This window comes from Alexandromys fortis, unplaced genomic scaffold (genome assembly GCF_014885135.2).
Source record: "Alexandromys fortis isolate MF-2015 unplaced genomic scaffold, M_Fortis_MF-2015_v1.1 scaffold_9, whole genome shotgun sequence".
Lineage (NCBI taxonomy): Eukaryota > Metazoa > Chordata > Mammalia > Rodentia > Cricetidae > Alexandromys > Alexandromys fortis.
In genome coordinates this window covers 5,801,030-5,821,522 of record NW_026067892.1, presented here as the reverse complement: position 1 = coordinate 5,821,522, position 20,493 = coordinate 5,801,030, and the positions used below count along the sequence as shown (strand labels likewise).

Sequence of the window (20,493 nt, the reverse complement as noted above, 5' to 3'; positions counted from 1 at the left end):
TCCCAGAATTCCTAGATCTCTTAGGATTCCTGGATCTCGAGGGCTTCTGAATCCTCTAGAATTCCTGGCTTTCTGCCTTGCTTTGAAGCCTGACCCGGAAAAAGGACAATCTCCTAGGACTGTGTCCTCCCAGCTTCCAGTGCTGGGCTACCTTTCACTTCCCAGAGACCCTCGATCACATCCCTTTGGGCATCCAGGCTTCATTCCTGGGAACCAGACTGCCTCCACTAGGTCAGAGCAACTCAGGATGTGCCCCCAGGTCTACTGGGGCAGGCCCTGGCCACCCCAGAGCTCGCAAGCTTTCTTCTGTTCATGGTGGTGCAAGTTGAGTCCTGAACTCTCCCAAGACTACTTTTTAGACAGATTGATCATACCCAGTTTTTTATTGTCCCATCCCATTAAACCCCAACATTGCCCACCCCTACCCTGGCTGTAGAGTTGATCTCGTAGCCAGTACCAATCCCTGAGTCATAGGCCACCTGTCAGAGAAAGCTTAACGTTCCCAACAGTACATTCCTCTAGAGGCCATGACACGATGCCTTGTCTTCTTCTAGTACCTTCTGTAGCCAGCAGGTCAGCTGGAGCTAGGGGATGCTCTGTTTGAGTGCTTCCAGAAGAGCACTTCTGAAGTCCAGGGATGGCAGTCATCCAGCTCAAAGTCCTCACTGCCTCCCTCAACGCCTGTGACCCGGCACTGGACAGGAGTCATGAGGTTAGTGTCTTTTCCTGAAGGAGGCTCAGCTTCTCTCTACCTTCTGCCTGGGACGGAAGGCTCCCACAATGAGGACCAAGGTCTCTCCAGGGGATAGTGCCTGCCCCAGAGGTAGTACTTCCAGCCAGGATTATGGGTAGTGGTAGCATCTTGCTGGACAGGGCCCCATAAAGCCCAAGTCAAGGCATGGCACCTGAGGACATGGGCACCAGGAGCCACTACATGTACTTCTGTCTTCATGTAGCAGAGGTGACTTTCAGGACACCACTTCTGGGGACTTGTTAAGATCCCCGTGGTCACTCAACCCAGTACCCTAACCTGCCAGTCAGACCAAGATAAAGCAATCCAAGTGTTGGGGGGCATTGGTGGATAGCCACTCCTGCCCCTGAAGCTTCCACCAGAACCCATAGTCAGAAGTGAGCTCCAAACAGCGAGGCCACCTTTTGGAGGATGGTCTTGTGGTTTGCGTACACGGGGATGCGCCTGTCCACCACCTGCCATTCAGTAGATGTCTGCGGGCCGCAGCTTGATGCCTTTGGATCGTGGGTGTGCAGGTTCTGCAAGGACAAAACAGCCTATGTCCACCCAGCAACCTGAATCCTCAGGCTGCAGGGACCAAGGCAGCCTACAAGATTGCCTCCCGCCCATAGCCAGCTCACTGTATGACGTGAGATCGCCTGCTCTGGGTGCCTAAGCTGGTGGCCCTGTTGGGACCCGTAGACCAAAGTGAGTTAAGGAGATGTGGCCTTACTCAGAGGCCTTTGTCCTGCCAGGACAACCTGGGTTTCACAGAGTGGGACTTCCCTACCCTGGTTCCAGATCAGCCAGGAGGGAGGAATGGCTCTCAGTGCCAGGGGACAACTGTCCCATAAAGGGACCACAGTGGAGAAGGCCATGCCAGCCTCTCTCTGAACACGATCCCCAAGTCCTCTTTATGGTGTTTAATACTGATGGTCAACTTTGATGGGAGCTGGAATCACCTTGGAAACAAATCCCCAGGGAAATCTATGAGAGGGTGTATTGGATTACTAAGAAAGGAAGGTCCCCTCTGAGTGCGGACCATTCCCTGAGAGGGGGTCCTGGGACACATAAGGAGGGGAAGTTGAGCTGAGCACCAGCATTCTCCTGGCTGCAGGTGCAGCGTGGCCACCTGCTTCATGTTCCTGCTGCCAAGACTTCCCAGCCATGACAACCGCGAGTCAAGGGTCAAGATAGACCCTTCCTGACGCTGCTTTCTCTCAAGTATTTGGTCACAGCAATGTAACCAATACGCAGAAAAATAACTAATATATCTCCTCACCACCTGTAGCACAATCCAGTAGTCCAGGCCCCTACTGTGGCTCTCTGACCTCTCCCTGGTGCCCCTTTGGTCCCTCCAGACTGAGCACCTGCCTCCTCCTCCCCACCCATGGGCAGCTCTGTCAAGACCCCAGGTAGACCACTACCAGGAGGACCCAGAGATGTGTCCAGAACATTCCACCATGTGGAGGCCAGGCTCATACCTCTTCCAGCCTCTTCAGCTCCACATCGTTCTGACCCTGGAAATGGATGCTGACAGCCACCGTCTCAATCCAGGCATTGTCTGTGTTCCTTGGGTCATCCACATACCCTTTATACACCTGGGGGCCAGTACAGGGGTGAGCTATCTGATCCAGTTATGGGGTCCTGACTCCCCAGGCCATGATGGAAGAGCTCAGATCCACAGGGAGGGCCTCCTGGGCCAGGGTCTGAACATGGCTGGCTGTTCAATCCCCTGACCTGCCCCCCTGCTTGAGGCTGCCTGCTACATGCTTTCTCCCTGGCTGGTCTCAGGCTCCACAGCCTCCTGCCCCCACAAATGGGCTCTGGCACAAGTCAAGCATAGGACCTAACTGCCTGTACTGGGGATCAGAGTCCTCATCTCAAGGATCCTGTTTGAGAACCCAGCGGAGGTCACTGCCACACATCCCCCTCAAAACCAGAGTTCAGACTAGCAATCCTAGAGATAAAGGCAGATGGCCACCCCAGGGCACTGACGCTTCTTTGGGGTGACGAGACATGTTGGGCCTTGATAGGGATGGTGGTCACAGAGTGTTAGGAGTTTATCAGTGTGAGGGAATTGTTCATTCTAGACTAAGTCTCTGTCAGCCCCCTGGTGGGGCTAAGGAGAGAGCCCAGGAAACTTAAACAGCCCCTGTGGGAAGGGGGATAGCCCAGGCTTTCTCAAAGAGGGTGAGATGCAAGCATTCTGGCCCTGTTGCTGGGTGTGTCCCTGTTTATCCATGGAGTCCCTCCAGATTCACGTTATATGAATTTTACTCTGCTAAGAGAAGAACTTAAGACTTAAATTGTAAGAGAAAAGGCAGTGGTGTCCAGTGCACTGTGCCGATACCGTTGACACCATTCAAAATTGTGTGGCTTCTAGGAAACAGAGGGCTTCACCAGCTACCACCATTGTTTCTCTCTAAGACACAGGACAGCTGAACCACCCCCAGAGGGCTGCTGAGATCGATCACAGTATATACAGGAATACGTTGGTCCCGACAAACAGGGAGGTGAATTTACAAATCTGGACTTAAATACAGCATCTCAGCTGCTGAGAAAAAGCAGGTCATAGGCTGCTCATGGCCCACATCCATCAGGAACGTGTATATCTGTGTGCAGAGAGTCTGGCTGCAGGGGGGCGGGTGGAGGGTCCTATAAAGAAGTAAGCATCCGAGCCCTGCCTAAGGGTCCAGGATGGCGTTGAATGACATGCAGGGGCTCAGCACAGGAGCTCAACACGCAGGAATCCATGCACAGGAAGTGGGTCCTACCTCTGTACCTTGCACCAGCAAGGTCTCGAAGGGCACCCAGAACTCTTGTCGGAGGACCCGTTTCAGCTTCCGTGGCAGCATCTCCCCTGGCTCCCGAGAACCCTGAGCAGAGAAGAGGTGTAGGCCAGTGAACAAGGCATGCAAGATGGATCCCGGGCAACCCAGGAACCCATCTCTTCTGGCCACCTGCCCTGTGTAGGCAGCCAGCCAGCCCCCTCAAAAGCTGAAGGCAGCAGTATCTGTCAGTCTAGAATCGGCTCTCTGGCTGTGTGACACTGCCCAGACCCACCATCCGCGTCATCAATCCACAGCCTGAGCAGGAGCGTGGGGCTAAAGAGGGCAGGGACATCTACTGTGACTCCATGAATGCAACTGAGCCCTCCCACCACTTCCCAGCACCAGAGGCAGGCAGGTATCATATCCAAATTGTTTGCCTGCCTGCCCTCAGTCCCCTCTGCCTGGTCCCTGTTGCTAGGCTCTCAGTGCCCAGAAAGCCCAGATGCTACCCTGGTCCTGTAATTCAGCCTCTAGCTCAAAGACCCTGGTTGACATCACTGTTCCAAGTCACTACAGGGACATGTTCTCCTACCAAGGCAACCTCTGAGCCATGGGATAGACAGATGTCTTAAGGGCAGGACAGCAGTTGAGTTGGAAAAAAAACCACAGACCCAGGGAATAGGGACAGAGGAGGTGCAATGACAGATGGACTGCATCACAGATGCTGTGTACCACAGCCAGGGCCAGGCTAGACTTGGTTCTCCTGATAGGACAAGGCTCTCTGACCCCTGCTATAAGCTGGACCTGGAGGTGTTGGGAGCAGGACAAGCTGATCTGGGAAAAAAAAATAGTCACACTGGTATGAATGGCCTGGGCCTCTGCACCCCAATTCTGTCATTACTAAAGGGTCTCTCACCTTCAGTCCTACAGCCAGTATTCGTTCCTGTGCCAAAGGCCCGTGTAACACCCACCATTAATCCTTAAATAGCAACCTTCTGCCTTTAGGGCTCAACTCAGAATCTAGAGAGGGAGAGCAATCCACGTCTAAGCCAGTACTAAGCTGTCCCAGTACTGAGCTCTGCCACCCCAGGAAGCCTGGCCTGGGATGTGAGCCTGTGGGGAAGCCAGGGAGGGAGTTCTCAAGAAGCACGGTACCATATCAGCCCATCCAGGGCAATGGGAGGCTGGGACTGTCCCTGCCAGTGACTGCGGGTGGCTATTATACACGCAGGTGAGTGGGATGGACAGATAAGGTGCCTGGCTTACCCCAGGCAAGGCCCAGTGCTCGGAGTGAGGCAGCTTCATCACCAGCACCTCCAGCATCTTCCTGACACTCTTCCGGCAGATGGCTCCACCCTGGTTCCTCTTCCACCTACATGGGGGACCCACTTACACCTTCAGGGCAATGGGCGCCCTTGTGCAGAGCAGCTGGCAGGGACTGATTGGGCCTGGAGGCAGCATCCCCCACAGCCAATATTCCCACCTCCACCCCCATTCTTCTCTCCCCTCTGTTGCCCCCTCCCCATCTTCTTCCCTAAGCACCTAATGCCAAGGCAGAGTAGAAACAGAAGCCACAGGGGGAAAGTCTTTCCTCAAGGCCACAGCTCTCTGTCCCTGAGAGCCTAGTGCCTTGCTGGGCTTCAGTGAAACATAGGCTAGGACCCCCAGGAGATTCCCCAAGTGCAGCCAGACAGCACCTGCCCAGAAGGTAGGGGCACCCAGGGTTGGAAACATCATACTGTTAAGAGGCTTGAGGGTGGCACATGTGGGTGTGGGGGCAAAGCTGTGTAAGAGTATGGATAGGGGTGCATCGTGGGTGGGTTTTGTCATTTCTATAACTTTCTCTTTAGTAGAGGCTTGAGACAGTTTTGATCAGCCCTCTAGTAGGACTAAGGGGGTACCTTAAGAAACTTATGCAGCTTTCAGGGGGGAAAGGGTAGCCTGAGCTTTCTCAAAGACGGTTGGGTGCAGGGTATGTGTGTTTTTCCACAGGCTTCCACTGAGTATCAAGCACCAAGACCATTCTCTAGAGCCTCAGAACACATAGGGTTGGGGTATCTTTGGAACCAAGGCATAGATGTCAGACATAGGGCTCACCGAGTAACCACCGGCTGCAGGGTGTGGTTGGGTCCAAACCAGCTGAGGCTCCCGCGTCCACGCAACCCCGTACGGCCCATGGGGTTCCTAGGTTAAAAAGGATTAACTTAGCCACTATACTTGATAGCGAGATTAGGACAGTGTTAGGAGGGAAACTGGGTAGGGACCTGGGCAGGTGGGGCCGAGTCACCATGGGCACAGCAGGGATGGTGTGCCAGCTCCTGCCTACCTGTCCTGGCCCCGCTGAGATCTCTAGAGGGTAAAGCCAAGGCTTCTGATCAGTGTGCAACCACCATGGCCAACCCTCCTCCACAGCTAGGATTAAAAACTCAGAGGCCTATGTCCAGTGGCTGTGGCCACAAATGATGGGGACCAGGCTGTGGATACACAGACTCACTGTACCCCGGGAGCACAGAGTGCTAATTGCAGGCAGTGCAGGGGCCTCTCATTGAGCTAGGACCCCTCTCCCCTCCTCATTCTACCAGACTCTGTTCCAAATCAGGCCTAAGAATTGGTGGGTCTCATGACTTCAACACAAAACAGGGAGACACACCCCTGTGCCACCACAGGACAGGTGCAGCCTCCACCACTCCACATTTGCCACTTGCCAGGAGCCGTCCTGTAGATGGGCCCTTCTTCCTTCCACATCTCCTAGTGCTCCCTGACGCCCTCCCTCCCTTCCCTATCTCTAACTGCTCAGCTGAGGTCCGGCATGGAGCTCTTGGGAGTTGGAGCCCTTTGAAGGTGAGGCCTGGTGGAAGGCTTTAGGTCACTGGGGTGTCCTTTAAGGTGGCAAAGGAGCCCCAGCTTCCTTTCCCTCTCTTTTGCTTCCCAGCCATAAGGTATGGTAGCATCCTGCCATGGTGGGGTTACACCCCCACAGGGCCACCAGAGCCACCTTGAGTCTGTACTTAAAGCTTCCAGACGAGCCCACCGTGACAGTTCTTTCTCAGATGGCTGTCCTAGGGGTTTTGTAATGATGGAAAGCTGACGGGCCCAGCACCTCCTCCACCTTGGATGGGCCTTTCCCACCTCACTCCCCCCCCACTTCAGCTGTGTGGCTCAGTGAGAAACACTCGCTTCAAACACTACTGTGGAGAAGAAAAGAGGCTAACGCTTCCTTATGATCTGCGCTTGTCTCCACCAAAGCTCACGTCAGATCCACCCTATCGTTAGATGCATGGGGCACTGGGGGCAGGTGGGGCCTTCAGGAAGTGACTGCTCTCACAGACGGTCCTAGCTGTGTGACATCCTGCACCTCCTCCGCCTCCATCAGCAAGGATGCATCCTTGGATGCGAGCCCTTGACACTGGGCCAGAACCGTGAGCCAAAAAATCAACCTTTCTTTTTCATAACCTACTTAGTCTCCGGTTTTCTATTAGGGGCAACATAAAACAGATGTAGCCAATGAGTTCACAGACGGAAACTATGTCCAGGGAAATATAATTTAAAAAGCAGTTCGAGTCCTAACTATGTAAGTATGCTATTATATAAAAATTATTGGGGCTGGGAGATGACTCAGTAGGCAATGTGTTGGCCATGCAAGCTTGAGGACCTAAGTTCAAAAGGTGTGCTCGCAGAGACAGGAGGATCACTGACCAGTCAGTCCAACCAACTGGTGAGCTCTGGTCTCACTGAGAGACCATGCCTCAAAGAGTAAGTTAACAAGTGACACCCCACGCCTCTGCTCTACCTGTGCACAAACACAGGACCACCCTGAGCCCTATCAGGTCCCTCCTGCTCATCTGTTGTGACAACAGGGATGTACCTGTCACCTCAGCATTGCTCCTTCTCCCTTGCGGTCGGTCACTCATCCAACTGACATTCCTTCCTAAGCACTCTTCCCCCATCCATGAGGGCCCCACCATGAGGACACCCAGGCTAGAGCCCTGGCCTATTTCATGCTACCTCTCCCCTGCTGCTCCCACCTCTGGCTCCAGGGACAACAGCCCAGTCTGTTCATTCTCCAAAACCAGCCTGCCTCCTCCTTCCCTCAGACCCCACAGCATCCTCTGCTCCGCTGCTCCCCCTGCTGGCCACATCCTACATCTGCAAGCATAGTGGTGTTTATGGGTCTCTTGCCTTCTTCACATAAAGGGCCCATCACAGATGCTGGGCTCGGTTACCATCCCTAATGTGGGCCTACCAGCCATGCACCTGGCAGCAGAGGGCTTTCCTTATGCTTGGCTGTGATTCCTGCTTTATCAAGCATGAGACAAAGTCCCCAGGTACCAAAAGACCCACATACCTGAGACCCAGCTAGGGTAGATCCAGGAGCCTTCTCAACGACACAAGTTAAGTCTCCTTTTCTCTTGTTGGCTTTTACCAGAAAGAAATGCCAGCTTGCTCAGAGATGAATTCACCCCAAAGGCCAGCTTACGAATGCCAGCTAAGGTTGGGCATACTCACAAGGGCAGCCCGTACTGGACCACATAGGCTCCATGGAAGCTGCGACGGTCCGTTGGTCCATCCACGACATTGTAGCTGATCTTAGACAGGGGCTCTGCCGTGCTGGGGGAAAGGAAGAGGACATGTCCCAATAGGAGCAAGGTTATGGCAGAGCAGAGGGACAGGGACTCGGCCTCTATGGGTGGCTCAAATTCAGTGGCCACAGGCCTTTCCTTTGAAATGGACCTCTGGCCACAAGTCATGTCCATTGTCAGGATGATTTGTGCTCAGGACAGAAAGGGCTGCCCTGGGGCAGATGAGGCAGAGCCTGCCTGGGCCTGCTCCAGGTAAATTCTAGGGTTGCTCTGGAGGAGGGGCCACTCACTCTCCCACAGGGTCTGTGAGGGCCACGTCCTTCTTCTCAGCTGTGTAAAATGGGGGGTCGTAGATCAGAAACTCCGCCTGCAACAAAACAAGTAGGTTCCTCGGGGTTTTGTTCCTTTCCCAGGCAAGTGAGGCCTGGGTGCTACAATTGGTCCAAGAGCAGCTACAGCCAAGGCCAGTCAGGACCAAATGCCCTCCCCAAGTGTGCATGGGCATCTCCCCGCATTGGGGAGCTAAGGAAGAGTTCCAGATGAGCACTCCAATGGGATCAGCCCATTGCAGCAAGCACTGCGATGGATGATCTAAAACCTTCCAGGGGTGGGACCAGGACTGCACGGGTCCCTAGAGGAAAAAATAAAAACTCCATATGGCAGAGAAAGCAAGAAGGGAACTTTAGGCTAGAATGTTCCAGAAGAGCTGAGAGAAACCTTGGGGGTTGCAATGGCAAGCAGGTGAACTCCCCGGTGCCGTTATCTCTGTGTATGGGTTTCTCTTTTTGCCCCGCGCTCAAAAAGGTGGTAGTAGTTGCTCAAAGAGTCAAGAACAAGAAGGCGTGGATGGGATGAGAGGCCCAGCACAGCTGGGACACGAGGATCTACAGAAGCAGCCCTGGGCCACGGCACGGCACCAGGCTCTTCCACACGTTGGCTGTATGGCTCATGTGATTTAACCTCTCATGCCTTGCTTAGTTTCCTCATCTAATGCACAGATGACCAGAGAGGCTATAGTGGGTAGAGGCCACTGTGAACACGGACCTTTCCTCCCCCAGAGTCAAGCCCCTCCTGTGTTAATTCACAGAAGAGAGTTACACTCACCTCCCAGGGCACCTTCTCGTTGGGCACAGGGAAGCGCATGATGCGGGCACTGGGGTAGAGGAGGTGCCGGGCGTTCACGTGGTAGCCATCTCCTGGCTCCTCTGCTTTCCTCCTGATACTCAGCTCAGCATCCGGTTCATCGAAAGCCCTTTGGGATGCTAGACACAGACACGTGTTTGAATGCCAGCCCCGAGACCCCATGTCCCAGCCCAGGGTTCTCAGCCACAGAAGTTCAACCTAGCAGATGCCTTCTACTGAAACCACCCTTAAATGTCTCAGCAGTGAGTGGCAGGGCCTGTCCAATTAATCGGGGCTTTTGCTCCCTACGGGGCAGCCACACCTAAGGAAGACCATGTGTCTCCATTTCCTTACTGCACATCTAAGGAAACGGGCTTTGCTTTCTATGCCTTGACGAACATGATCGTCTCGGTCCCCTAGAACTGCTCCCTGCCTCCAACAGCAAGACGTGTAAAAGGAGGTCAAGGGGGCAAAATATATGCTGTCCCCAGGAGTCCAGTAACTGCTCAAGCCAGGAGAGACCTGCTCAGCTCATAGGCAGAGGTGAGAGCTGGCCCTACAAGGCATTGAGGTAGCTACAGCCAAAGCCCCTCTAACAGCCTTTCCTGCCAAGCCATCTCTCAGACTCCAAACCATATAGATCAATAAAGAAAGCTATTGAGAGACCATCTACTCACCCAGGGTCAGCACACCAGCCTCGGAGCCCAAGCCACTGTCCTTCAGGGTTGTCACAATCCAGTGCAAAGCTCTGGCCGTCTGAGCTACCTGGATGGCATGCCCCAAGAAAGACTGAGTTGGCACCTGTGGCCCACGTTGCATGTGGTTTATGACGTGGAGGACTGGCCTTACTCCCCAAGTGACCCAGGGCCATGCAGCCTCAGAGGAGAACTTGGGGTTGGTCCTCTGGCCTCAGGCAAAGTTAAGACATAGTCTCAAGACATGTCCAAGAAGTGGCCTCAAATAGATAAGGGTCCTGGGACTACCAGGGGTGTGTACTGATGTGGGTACCTCACTGTTCAAACCCAGGGGAAGCTCATCGGAAAAAAGCTTGGGTATAATTTTCTAGAGAATAAAGGGGTTCCCTCCAATGGAAAATTCTTTCTCTCTCTCTCTCCTCTCTCCTTTTTTCTCTGTCTCTATATCTCTTTCCCTCTCTCTCCCTTTCCTTCTTCCTCTCCCTCTCCCCCCTCTTTCTCTGTGTCTGTCTCTGTATCTATTTCTCTCTTTCTCTCTCTCTCCCTTTCCCTCTCCCCCTCCTCAGACCTCCATTATCCTTCCCCAAAGTTCTTGGTATCAGTGTTACCACCAGGCCCCAACTCAACCTACCTGTTCCTCCAGGGAGACCAGCCTCTGCTCCATGGAGCCCGACCTCTTCACACGGTCCATGTCCAGCAGACCCACCATGGTGTCCACTCTGATACAGGACAAAATAGACAGGCTTTAGGGACCCTGACAATTATAGGAAACACGATACCCCAATTGCAGAAAGCCCCAGCAAACCCAACAGCCCAGGTGTGGCATGCCACTGGCTCTCACGCCAACACTGTGTCTTAGAATCTGAAAGAATCTACAACATACATCTCTACCATAAAATAAAGCTGCCCCAGAAGAAGGGCAACCCAGGCTCCCGTGGCTGTCAGTGTGTCAGCTGGGAGAGGTGACTGTGTTCACAGTAGCTCACTTGTCTAGATTTGCCACCTAGTGCTGGGCCATGAGCTTTGAAAGCTATCTTGAATGACAAAGATTGTGGCGACAGCTGGGCTGGTGCAGGTGGGGCACTGGGACTTTTGGGGAGTGTTTGGTTTGCACCAGAACCCCCCCCCACCCATTTCCTACAGTGGCCAGCTGTGTTTACAGTTAAAGCTACCATCAAGTCAAGGCCTGCCTGCTGAGCTCCAAGTGGCTCTGCCCAGGGATCCCTTTATTTCCTCTAACCTGCGGTGCCAACTGCCAGCGATATCCTTGTGTAATAAAGTGAGTCACGCTGTAATATCTGAACGTGTTTCTGGGGATGTGGCCCAATTTAAACAGCCATCCGGGGAAGGGAAGCTAAGGACGGCACTGAGCGTGCTGGTGTCTGCATTTCAGTCCCCAGAAGACCCTCTGGCGCCCCTGCTTTTTCTTACAGACAACCTTGAGAACAGGTCATGGTGATACAGCGTGTTTGGAACCCCACGGTTCAGTCCCAGTGACCCATGGGAACCATCTAGACTGTCAGAAACTCCCCAAACTCCAGCCATACTCTGTGGGTGAGGAGCTGGGACCACACCACACACCAGGGCACCCCCTGGGCCTCAGATCTTTGCTGTGTGTGGCCGGGTCCTCACTGGGTTTGAGGGGTTACTAACATCTCCCCCTCATCTGTTTCACAGCACTCCCTGACCGAGTGCATAGTTTTGTTAAAGGCTTCTAGGTAACAGGCCAGAGATTTTACATCTTAGCATGCTAGATAGTATTTCCCTAGAATGTCTGTCAGGACCACCTTGGAAATTTGCTGTTTTAATAATCCTTTTCAACCTGAGGAAAAACTGGAGAAGCCCAGTTCCTCCAGGCTGGAAACTGGACATCGGATCCATTCTGAGCCTCCTACAAGGAAGGAAATCTGGGGTGAGGGCTGAGTGGGCTTGGCTTGTATGACTGACTTCTTCAGAGCTAGCCTAGTTCCCTGAAGCAGAAAGACTGGAAAAAGCACCAGGAACAAAAATGAAATTTATGCCCTGGCAATGCTGAAACAGGCACGGGCAGCCCATATATGGCGGTTCTGTTGAACTTATCCATATTGGGTTTCATGGTCTAAGTTGATGAGGATGTCTGACCAGGTCTCTTCCTTAAGAAGGCATCAGATCTCATTACAGATAGTTCTGAGCCACCATGTGGTTGCTGGGAATTGCACTCAGGACCTTTGGAAGAGCAGGCAGTGAAATCACCAGGACAAGCCCCCAAGTTCAGGCTATACTGCTCTCCAGCAATGAACACTGGACTAGTCTACTTCCGTCCCTTTTCTGCATCTTTGGCTCCTCAGTGGCAAAGATGGAATAACCAACATCTCTTTGTAAGAAAGGCTAGGGTAGGGAAGCAGATCACGTGTTCAGTCCACAGTAAGCCCTTGACGCTGTGCCGTCAGAACCCTCATGTTAAGGCTACTGATCCCACTTCAAGACCATCCTGGTGATGGAGCATCCAGACATGGGCCCCATTTCAGGATCTCCCTGTGAACCATACACGCCAATATCTGGGCATTGGGCAGAGTCATTCAAAATGAAATGGCACCATACAACCATTCTTGATGAACAGGTAATAGCATGTGTTAAGGGGGCTGCATGGACCCTGGCACCTGCCCTTGAATAGACAATGAGGGTGTGATGTCAGCAAAGAACACAGCCCAGACGGCCGCAGGCTAGCCAAGCCAACACAGCCCAGACGGCCGCAGGCTAGCCAGGCCAACACCCATAGCTCAAGGACCACACAGCATTCACTGAGTTTCTGTGTGGCTCTGGGGTTTTTCTGGGGGTCAGTTACTGTGGAGACCCTGTAAGATTCTGTCCCTGCTCTCAGGCAGCTCATAGAGGGACAGCTGGATACTACCCCAGCCCAGTGTGGAGGTTTGAATGAGAAACACCCTTCCATCTAAGTCTTGGGCATCTCAACACTTGGTACCCAGTTGACGGCCCTGTTTGGGAAGGTTTGGGTTATTCTTGCTGGAGGAAGTGTGTCGCTGGTGGGTTCTGAGATTTGCTCTCTCAGTTTTGGGTTTCGAGTCCAGGATATGAGCTCTCAGCTTCCTGCTCCTGCTAAATGCCTGTCACCAGGCTGCCATGCTGTTGCCCCTATTATGGACTAACCCTCTGGACCCGGAAGCCAAAATAAACTCTTCTATAAGTCAAGGCATTTTATCACAGTTACCAAAAGATAACAGTACATTCGCAAGCAATCAGTAGATACAGTTACCAAACCAACAAGTTTATCTACAAAACCACCAATAAACCACAAATGAACCTGAGACAGGCTCACCACAGAGTGCACTCACAATACCATCAGCCAACACACCAGTAAAGCTGCCAGCCAGCCAGCCTTCAGACGGGGGTGTGGGAGCAGGAAGGACCCTTCAGTGCAAGGACACTGAGTAGACAACTGCTCTAAGTAGAGGGCGTCTCGAGGACTAGGCTTGATGTCCTTGTACCCAAACTCAAGCAAATGGGACATCTTTGTCATACTAGGTACAAGGGGCTTTGATCATCAGCTAGTTCACTGAGGTTTGTTGATGTTGCCATCATTGTCACCATAACTACCAGCATCATCACTAGAGTCCCCATCATCTCAGCCATTATCATCACCATCACCAACATCATCGCTATCATCGGCATCACCTCCAGCCCTAACATCATTGTCATGTTGCCATCACGCCACATCAGCCTCATCACCATTATCACCACGACCCATCAATACCGTTGTTATCACCATCACCTTCATCACCTGCCATCATCATCACAACCAGGTGCCCTGTTTGCCTGTCTGGACACAGTGACATCCGGTTTTCTCTCCCACAAGTTGAGCATGAGTCCTCCCCCATGGGACTGCACTTAGTGCGGCTTTGGAGCAGCAGGACATGACTTTAACACATTCCCCGGGGCTCCCCACCTCCGTACTTCTCACTGATGTCATGGATCTTCTGTTCTGGCCGCTGTTTGTGCTGGTACTGCTGGTTCTGCAGATAGTTCTCCTTCAGGTAGAGCTCCCAGGACAGGAGAGCCGCCTCCTCGTTCTTCTCCAGTTTGTTCTCTGTAGGCAGGATAGGGTTAGCAAGGACCTGAGGACCCACCTAGGGCTCCCTGGAAAGGGTCCATCACCCCATCTCCAGATCCAGTGAGCTACAAGCCCATGCCAGGTGCGGGAAAAACCCAGCAGCATGAGACATTAGTGTATCTACTGATGGTCCAGGACTCTGGAAGGAACCCAACACTTGTACCCAGGATGGTGGGACTGCACAGTGTGTGTGTGGGGGGGGGGACTCACTGAGCTGCTTGTGCCTCTTGGCAGGGATCTTCAGGACAATCCTCTTGATCAGGAGCTGCAGGTGGCTGAGGAGAATGAAGGGGGGAGGGGCCGGGGGCCGGCCATGGTACTCCTCAATCAGGTCATGGCGCTGGAACTTCCAGATCTGGTCTGTGTGTTCCTGCACTTCCTGGAATGTGTAGCTGGTGGGAAGCAGGGGTGTTGTGAACCACCATACGATTACTGGGAACTGAACTCAGGACCTCTGGAAGAGCAGCCAGTGCTCTTAACCTCTGAACCATCTCTCCGGGCCCCAGGAGGCAGGGGTATATGGATCAGAATGTGGGACACAACATTCTAGGGCCAAGTACAGCAGAAGCAGGTGAGCAGGAAGTAAGCCAAACGCCAAGTGGCAGCCAGCTTCGGGGCAAGGGCAAGTACAGGAAATCACAGGGATTTTAGATCTGTACTCATGAATAAACAAAGGCGGAGTCTGAGGGGACAGCACTGAAGAGCTTGTCTGACTGTCTAGATTTGAAGCAGTTAGAGGACGCTGTCTCAGGTACCCAAGTACCCAAGAATCACAGAGAAGCCCAGGAGCCGGGGAAATGACCCATGCCACTTTTATCAGATAGCTTTTGCGGCCTGAGAGACAGAGTCCACCCCACCCCCTACCCACACCTCCTGCCCTGACCTCAGGTCTAGCTAACACATGTAGCTCTCAGTGTTTAGGATACTCTAAAACAGAAGGGGTGTTCCCCTGAAGTCAGCTGGTGAGAAAAAGAGTACATGGTTCACACCACACTGGAGAGACGCCAAAGGTCACGGCCACCAGGAACCTGTCTGTAGAGACAGGAGGGCCCAGGGCTCAAGGGTTTCACGGTGGGCAAGCTGGGCCTTCCATGGCTGACCTGTTTCCAATTGGAATAGGAGTGGGTTTTATGACCCCAAAGTCAGCGGACAGGGGCTCCTGGGCCCCTGGGAGCAGTGACACAGACAGGAAGCCACGCTGGCTGCACACACACACCAGCCCAGGACAGCCTTTCCCTGCACACTCACTTGAACATGGCGATGAGCAGGTTGAGCAGCAGGATGTTGGCAAAGAGCAGATAGAGGCAGAGCAGGGTGACCGTCAGCCACTCGGGGAAAGCGGGTGTCTGCCCTGTCCAGTCACTCTCGGGACACTTGGGCTTGTAGGGGTCTGTGCCATTGGGGCTGCACTGGTCCATGCTGAAGTTCACACCTGTGAGGAGTGGGCGGGGCAACCAGAAAACAGGAAGTCAGTCTCCAGGAACTGGCTGCCAGGGACCCTGGCCGTTGGGGCACTGAGAGTCCCCATAGGCTCAGACATCCCAAGAGTTAGGGACTAGGTATCCGGCTAGGGTCCAAAGCCTGACAAGAGGTCTGTCTGTACTTGGGTATCCTCAAGCAGGAAGTGGGCTGCTAGGGGAGTCTGGAGCCAGAGCTGTCACCCAGGTTGGCAGCCTGCACTCCAGAATCCAGCCAGCCCTCCCCCAAGGCACTTCTCATGGCTACAGACATGAGTGGATGGGTCTTGATTCTGAGAAATTCAATTATCAGGGAAGGATCTTAAAATATATAAGTGCGGCTAGAGAGGCGGCTCAGCAGGTAAGAGCACAGAACTGCTCTTCCAAGGACCCAAGTTCAGTCCCCAGAACCCACTTTGGGTGACTCTCAACTATTATAACTCCAGTTCCGGGGAATCAGACACTTCTGGCCTCTGTGGGCACCACTATCATGTGAACATATACCCTCAGAGACATATGCATACACATTATTAAAAATAAATCAAGAAAATAATAGGACTAAAAGAAAAAATAACAATAACACAAAAAGAAGGACATACCCCAGAATGAGCTTAACAGCTCCAGACCTGGCCACTAGAAACTGAAGGATAGCTAAGGTAAGCCAGTGGTTTAAACAGTCAGAGAGACAACCTGTTTCTAGCCCAAAACCTCAAAATTCGTGTGGACCCAAGGAGTCCAAAGCAATTTGGAAAAGAAGAGCAAGGCTGGAGGACCCACCTTGCCCAATATCAAATTTACTACAAGTTACAGTAGCCATGGCAGGGAGGGGCTGGGCAAGGCCAGATGCACACAACAGCAGAAAAAGGTGGGAGACCTAAGATGAATGCTTTAATTAAGGATAAGGTGACAGACACAGGGAGCCAGGCTCAGGGAGAAACATTTGTCAATTGATGTTTCTGGGACAATAGACAGCCACCTGAGAAAGAATGGCCCTTGCTGAGCACAGTGGGTCTGAAGAGATGGCTCCAAGGTTAAGAGCACCGATTACTCTTCCAGAGGATCTGCATTCAGTTACCAGCACCCATATGGTGGCTCACAACTGTCTCTAACTCCAGTTCCAGGGAATCTGATGCCATCTTCTGGCCTTTCTAGACACTAAGCAGATGCGTAGTACACAAACAGGCATGCAGACAAAATACCAACATATATAAAATAGTAATTTAAAAACAAGAATGGCCCTATCTCACACACAGATGTGTATAGATGAAGCAGATCTGTGGCTGTCTAGGGAAAGAAGACAGTAGCACTGATGGGGTGAGGCTGAAGGCTAATTTCTGCACATGAGTCAGAGGCCGAAAGAAAGATCGAAAGCCATAAACCCTCATAAAAAAAAAAAAAAATAAACCTTTCGAGCCGTGGGTTCAGCAATGTTTCCTCCACTGTGACACAGAGGCATAAACGGGTTTAAAAAAATCAAGCTGCACCTCATTAAAATTCTATGCTTCAAAGAAAATGTCTTTCCACAAATAAAATAAAAAAGACAACCTCTGTGATAAGAGAAAATATTGCAAACTGGCCCTGTGACGAAGGTCTTAAAAGCTCAACAATAAAAATTATAATGGAAGGTGGAAATGAGCAAAAGATAGAAATGGACATTTCTCCCAAGAAGATGTACAAACGGTCCAGTAAGTACATGAAAATATGTTCAGCAGAAGCCACAACAGAAGTGCCCATCAGAGCCACAAGGACACACCACTGACCCCCACTGGACAGTAACGAGTGTGAGGTGAGCGTGGAAAAACTGGAACACATAGCCTCTACGGGAGCAGCTTGGCATGTCTCAGAGTTAAACACACCCGCACCAAAGCACAGACATAAGTTCACAGCAACAGCAGTCTGAGTCGCTGAAACCCAGGAAGAATGCAAGAGGTCACAGCTTCAGAATCACTAAAATGTGCCTTGTTCATGCAGAGAAATACAATTTAGCAATAAAATAAAATAAAGCACTGATAACTGTTGCAGCCCCCTCCATACACACACACACACACACACACACACACACACACACACACACACACACACACACTGATCCCTGGAAATGTGACACTGGGTGACAAAGCCAGACCTGGTTGACTGCACGCCACATTAGGTCTAACGTGTGTGACAAGTCCAGGAGGGCAAATGTGTGTGGATGGCAGCAGACGGGTGGCTTTGTAGGACAGAGAGAGGAGGGCAGTGGCCGTTGAAGGGATGAGGGATGAAGCTGGCTTCCATGATATGCCATGCCTGTGTAGACCTTCTGCGGGTAGCTTATGACGCAGGAAATCTACCTGAAAGACGCTGGCTTTAAGAAACACATGGAACTGGAGGATAGCTCCATCCGTAAAAGGCTTGCTTTGTGGTATGACTTGAGTTCAAGCCGTGTTAAAAGCCAGATGTTATGGCTCGTGCTTCCAAAACCAGTGCCAAGGAGGAAACAGGTGACCCCTGGGGCTCTGCCTAGCTAGCTTAGGCTACTAGGCAAGATTCAGACCAGTTGGAGATCCTGTCTCATAAAAGTGAGGGACTGGGACTGGAAAGACGCTCAGCACTTAAGAGCACTGGCTATTCTTCCTAAGGACCTGGGTCTAGTCCCCAGCGCCCACATGGAGGCTCACAGCTGTCTGTAACTCAAGTCCTAGGGGGTCTGATACCCTCTTTGGACCTCCTTGGGCAGTGCACACATATGGTGCACAGACATACATGAATGCAAATTCATACACATAAAATAAAAATAAAGGAAAAACTAAGAACAAAAACAGGGTGGGTGGCTCCTAAGAAATGACACCGGAGGTTGTTCTCTGGCCACCACACATACATACATACCCACACACATGTGCGCACACTCACATATACACACATGAACTCACACACATACACATACTCACATTAAGTTGTGTGAGCACACGCAAGCTGCCACACAGGCACAGATACACACCCACTCACACTGAGAAGCTGTCTTTCTACCAGAGAGTAAGCAGTCGTTTCTGACTCCAGTGTGGTGAGAGAGGGGAATGGGGTGACTTTTAAAGCTGTGGACTGTCAACTGTGCCCCATACATCTCTGCATAGTTTAAGTTCCTGCCGTCGCGCTCCTCATTGACTGGCAAATCTGGGTGCCCTCCACTCTCCGCTGAGAGCTATCAGCATCCAGTGGAGCCCTGGGCTTTCCTGGTCCCTAGAAAGCCACACAGCCTGGCTGAAAACGAACGCTATCTCTTGTAACCTTGGACTCTTAGAGGGCCCTAGGGAGCTCCCCCATTCCATCTTTCTGTATCCCCCTTGCCCCTTAGATGCCCACAACCTGGCTCCTACCGTCGATGTAGGTTGGGATCTGCCCAAAGATGGTGAGGTAAGAGTGGTAGACGACTCCACGGAAGATCCAATCCACCCGGCTCTCGTTGTGGATGAGGATGGCCTGCTTGGCCACTCCGAAGGACACCACCCACACCGCCAGGAGAAAGAGGAAGAAGAAGACGTCCTTCATCTGTAGAGAGTGAAGCAAAGGCTGTACTTCCCATCCTGGATCTCCTCTCTCCTCGGTCACCCCAACATGAATGCAGGATTCCGGGGAACAACCCAGGGCCTCCCTGCAATCTCACAGAGCATTCACTGACATCTTCGGGGAACACCCCAACATGTGGAATGGGGTTGTACAATAATGACTCAAATAATGACTCAGGCTTGCATCTGAGCAGCAACGGGGCCCACGCTAGGGCTGTGAAATGAGAAATGGGCAAGGCAGCCTGAAGGAGGTGGCATCCAGACAATAGGATGAGGGACATTCAGAGATTCTAAGGATGAGGCAGAGGCAGAGGCAAGACAGGGGACAAACGGTGAGCTCTAGTACCGTCCTGCCTCTTTCATGATGGGCACAGCCCTCAGCTTCCCTCACAGCAGCCGTGGGCTCCAGCCCCGCCCAGGCAAGCCCCTTGTGTCCTCACCATGCGCTTCACGATGATGATCTTGGGCCCCAGCGTCTTGCTGATGGTGAAGATGTGCATGAGGCGGAGGCAGAACATGATGAAGTCCAAAGACAGGATGATGCGCCCGGGGTACAGTGTCACTGGGATGAGCCTGGCAGTGGGCAAGGTACCACCTCAGGCTCTGTTCGCCAGAAGGCAGGTTTCTTTTTTTTTTTTTACCATAACGATTTTTTTTATTTATTAAAGATTTCTGTCTCTTCCCCACCGCCGCCTCCCCTTTCCCTCCCCCTCCCCCAATCAAGTCCCCCTCCCTCGTCAGCCCAAAGAGCAGTCAGGGTTCCCTGCCCTGTGGGAAGTCCAAGGGCCACCCACCTCCATCCAGGTCTAGTAAGGTGAGCTTCCACGAAACTGCCTAGGCTCCCACGAAACCAATAGGTACAGTAGGATCAAAAACCCATTGCCATTGTTCTTGAGGTCTCAGTAGTCCTCATTGTCCACTATGTTCAGCGAGACCGGTTTTTAACCCGGGCTTTTTCAGACCCAGGCCAGTTGGCCTTGGTGAGTTCCCTATAGAACATCCATCCCCTTTGTCTCAGTGTATGGGTGCACCCCTCGCGGTCCTGAGTTCCTTGCTTGTGCTCTCTCTCCTTCTGCTTCTGATTTGGACCTTGAGATTTCAGTCCGGTGCTCCAATGTGGGTCTCTGTCTCTGTCAGAAGGCAGGTTTCTAACGCCTCCCCCTGGCCTGGGGTAGTCCTTGGAGGTACAGGGCTCTGGAGGAGCCAGGCCAAATATATCAAAGGTGATGGAGACACCAAGAGTAAAACATTCTTGGAGAACTGAGTTGGCTTTAGTTGAAACCAGACACTTGGGTGCAACGGCATCCCAGGAAGAATTCCAGGAGCCTTGGCCATATCCATCCCACCTCAAGAAGAAAGAGGGCCACCACCTCTCAGATACACAAGCTGTTGCGAGAAGTAACCCAGCAAGGAGGGGCAAAGAGGACACTATGTCCAGGAAGCTGATTGGTGGCCCTCACACGTGACAGCAATCCAAGATGGACA

General features: G+C 52.4%; 1 protein-coding gene and 2 non-coding genes across 8 annotated transcripts in view; all 3 read right to left on the bottom strand.

Moving 5' to 3' along the window:
• Positions 1-109: 109 nt before the first annotated feature.
• Positions 110-20,493, bottom strand: part of Trpm2 (transient receptor potential cation channel subfamily M member 2) — a 58,154-nt gene continuing 37,770 nt past the window's right edge. For 2 of the 6 annotated variants that reach the window (XM_050144070.1, XM_050144060.1), the window contains exons 17-31: positions 19,449-19,581; positions 18,820-18,991; positions 15,258-15,441; positions 14,220-14,401; positions 13,853-13,985; positions 10,533-10,620; positions 9,884-9,971; positions 9,189-9,346; positions 8,375-8,451; positions 8,011-8,112; positions 5,602-5,688; positions 4,771-4,876; positions 3,508-3,609; positions 2,215-2,331; positions 136-1,269 (exon numbers count right to left, since the gene is read on the bottom strand). In XM_050144070.1, coding sequence (XP_050000027.1) covers positions 1,123-1,269; positions 2,215-2,331; positions 3,508-3,609; positions 4,771-4,876; positions 5,602-5,688; positions 8,011-8,112; positions 8,375-8,451; positions 9,189-9,346; positions 9,884-9,971; positions 10,533-10,620; positions 13,853-13,985; positions 14,220-14,401; positions 15,258-15,441; positions 18,820-18,991; positions 19,449-19,581 — 1,876 coding nt within the window. In that variant the 3' untranslated portion in view covers positions 136-1,122. Of the gene's footprint in view, positions 1,270-2,214; positions 2,332-3,507; positions 3,610-4,770; positions 4,877-5,601; positions 5,689-8,010; positions 8,113-8,374; positions 8,452-9,188; positions 9,347-9,883; positions 9,972-10,532; positions 10,621-13,844; positions 13,986-14,219; positions 14,402-15,257; positions 15,442-18,819; positions 18,992-19,448; positions 19,582-20,493 lie in introns of those variants that run through there. The other 4 variants (XM_050144050.1, XM_050144041.1, XM_050144077.1 and 1 more) reach the window with 4 other exon arrangements.
• Positions 3,566-3,641, bottom strand: LOC126502867 (Z6 small nucleolar RNA). The gene has a single exon (XR_007592078.1). It is a non-coding gene; the product is annotated as a Z6 small nucleolar RNA (small nucleolar RNA).
• Positions 4,759-4,817, bottom strand: LOC126502863 (Z6 small nucleolar RNA). Its single transcript, XR_007592074.1, has one exon. It is a non-coding gene; the product is annotated as a Z6 small nucleolar RNA (small nucleolar RNA).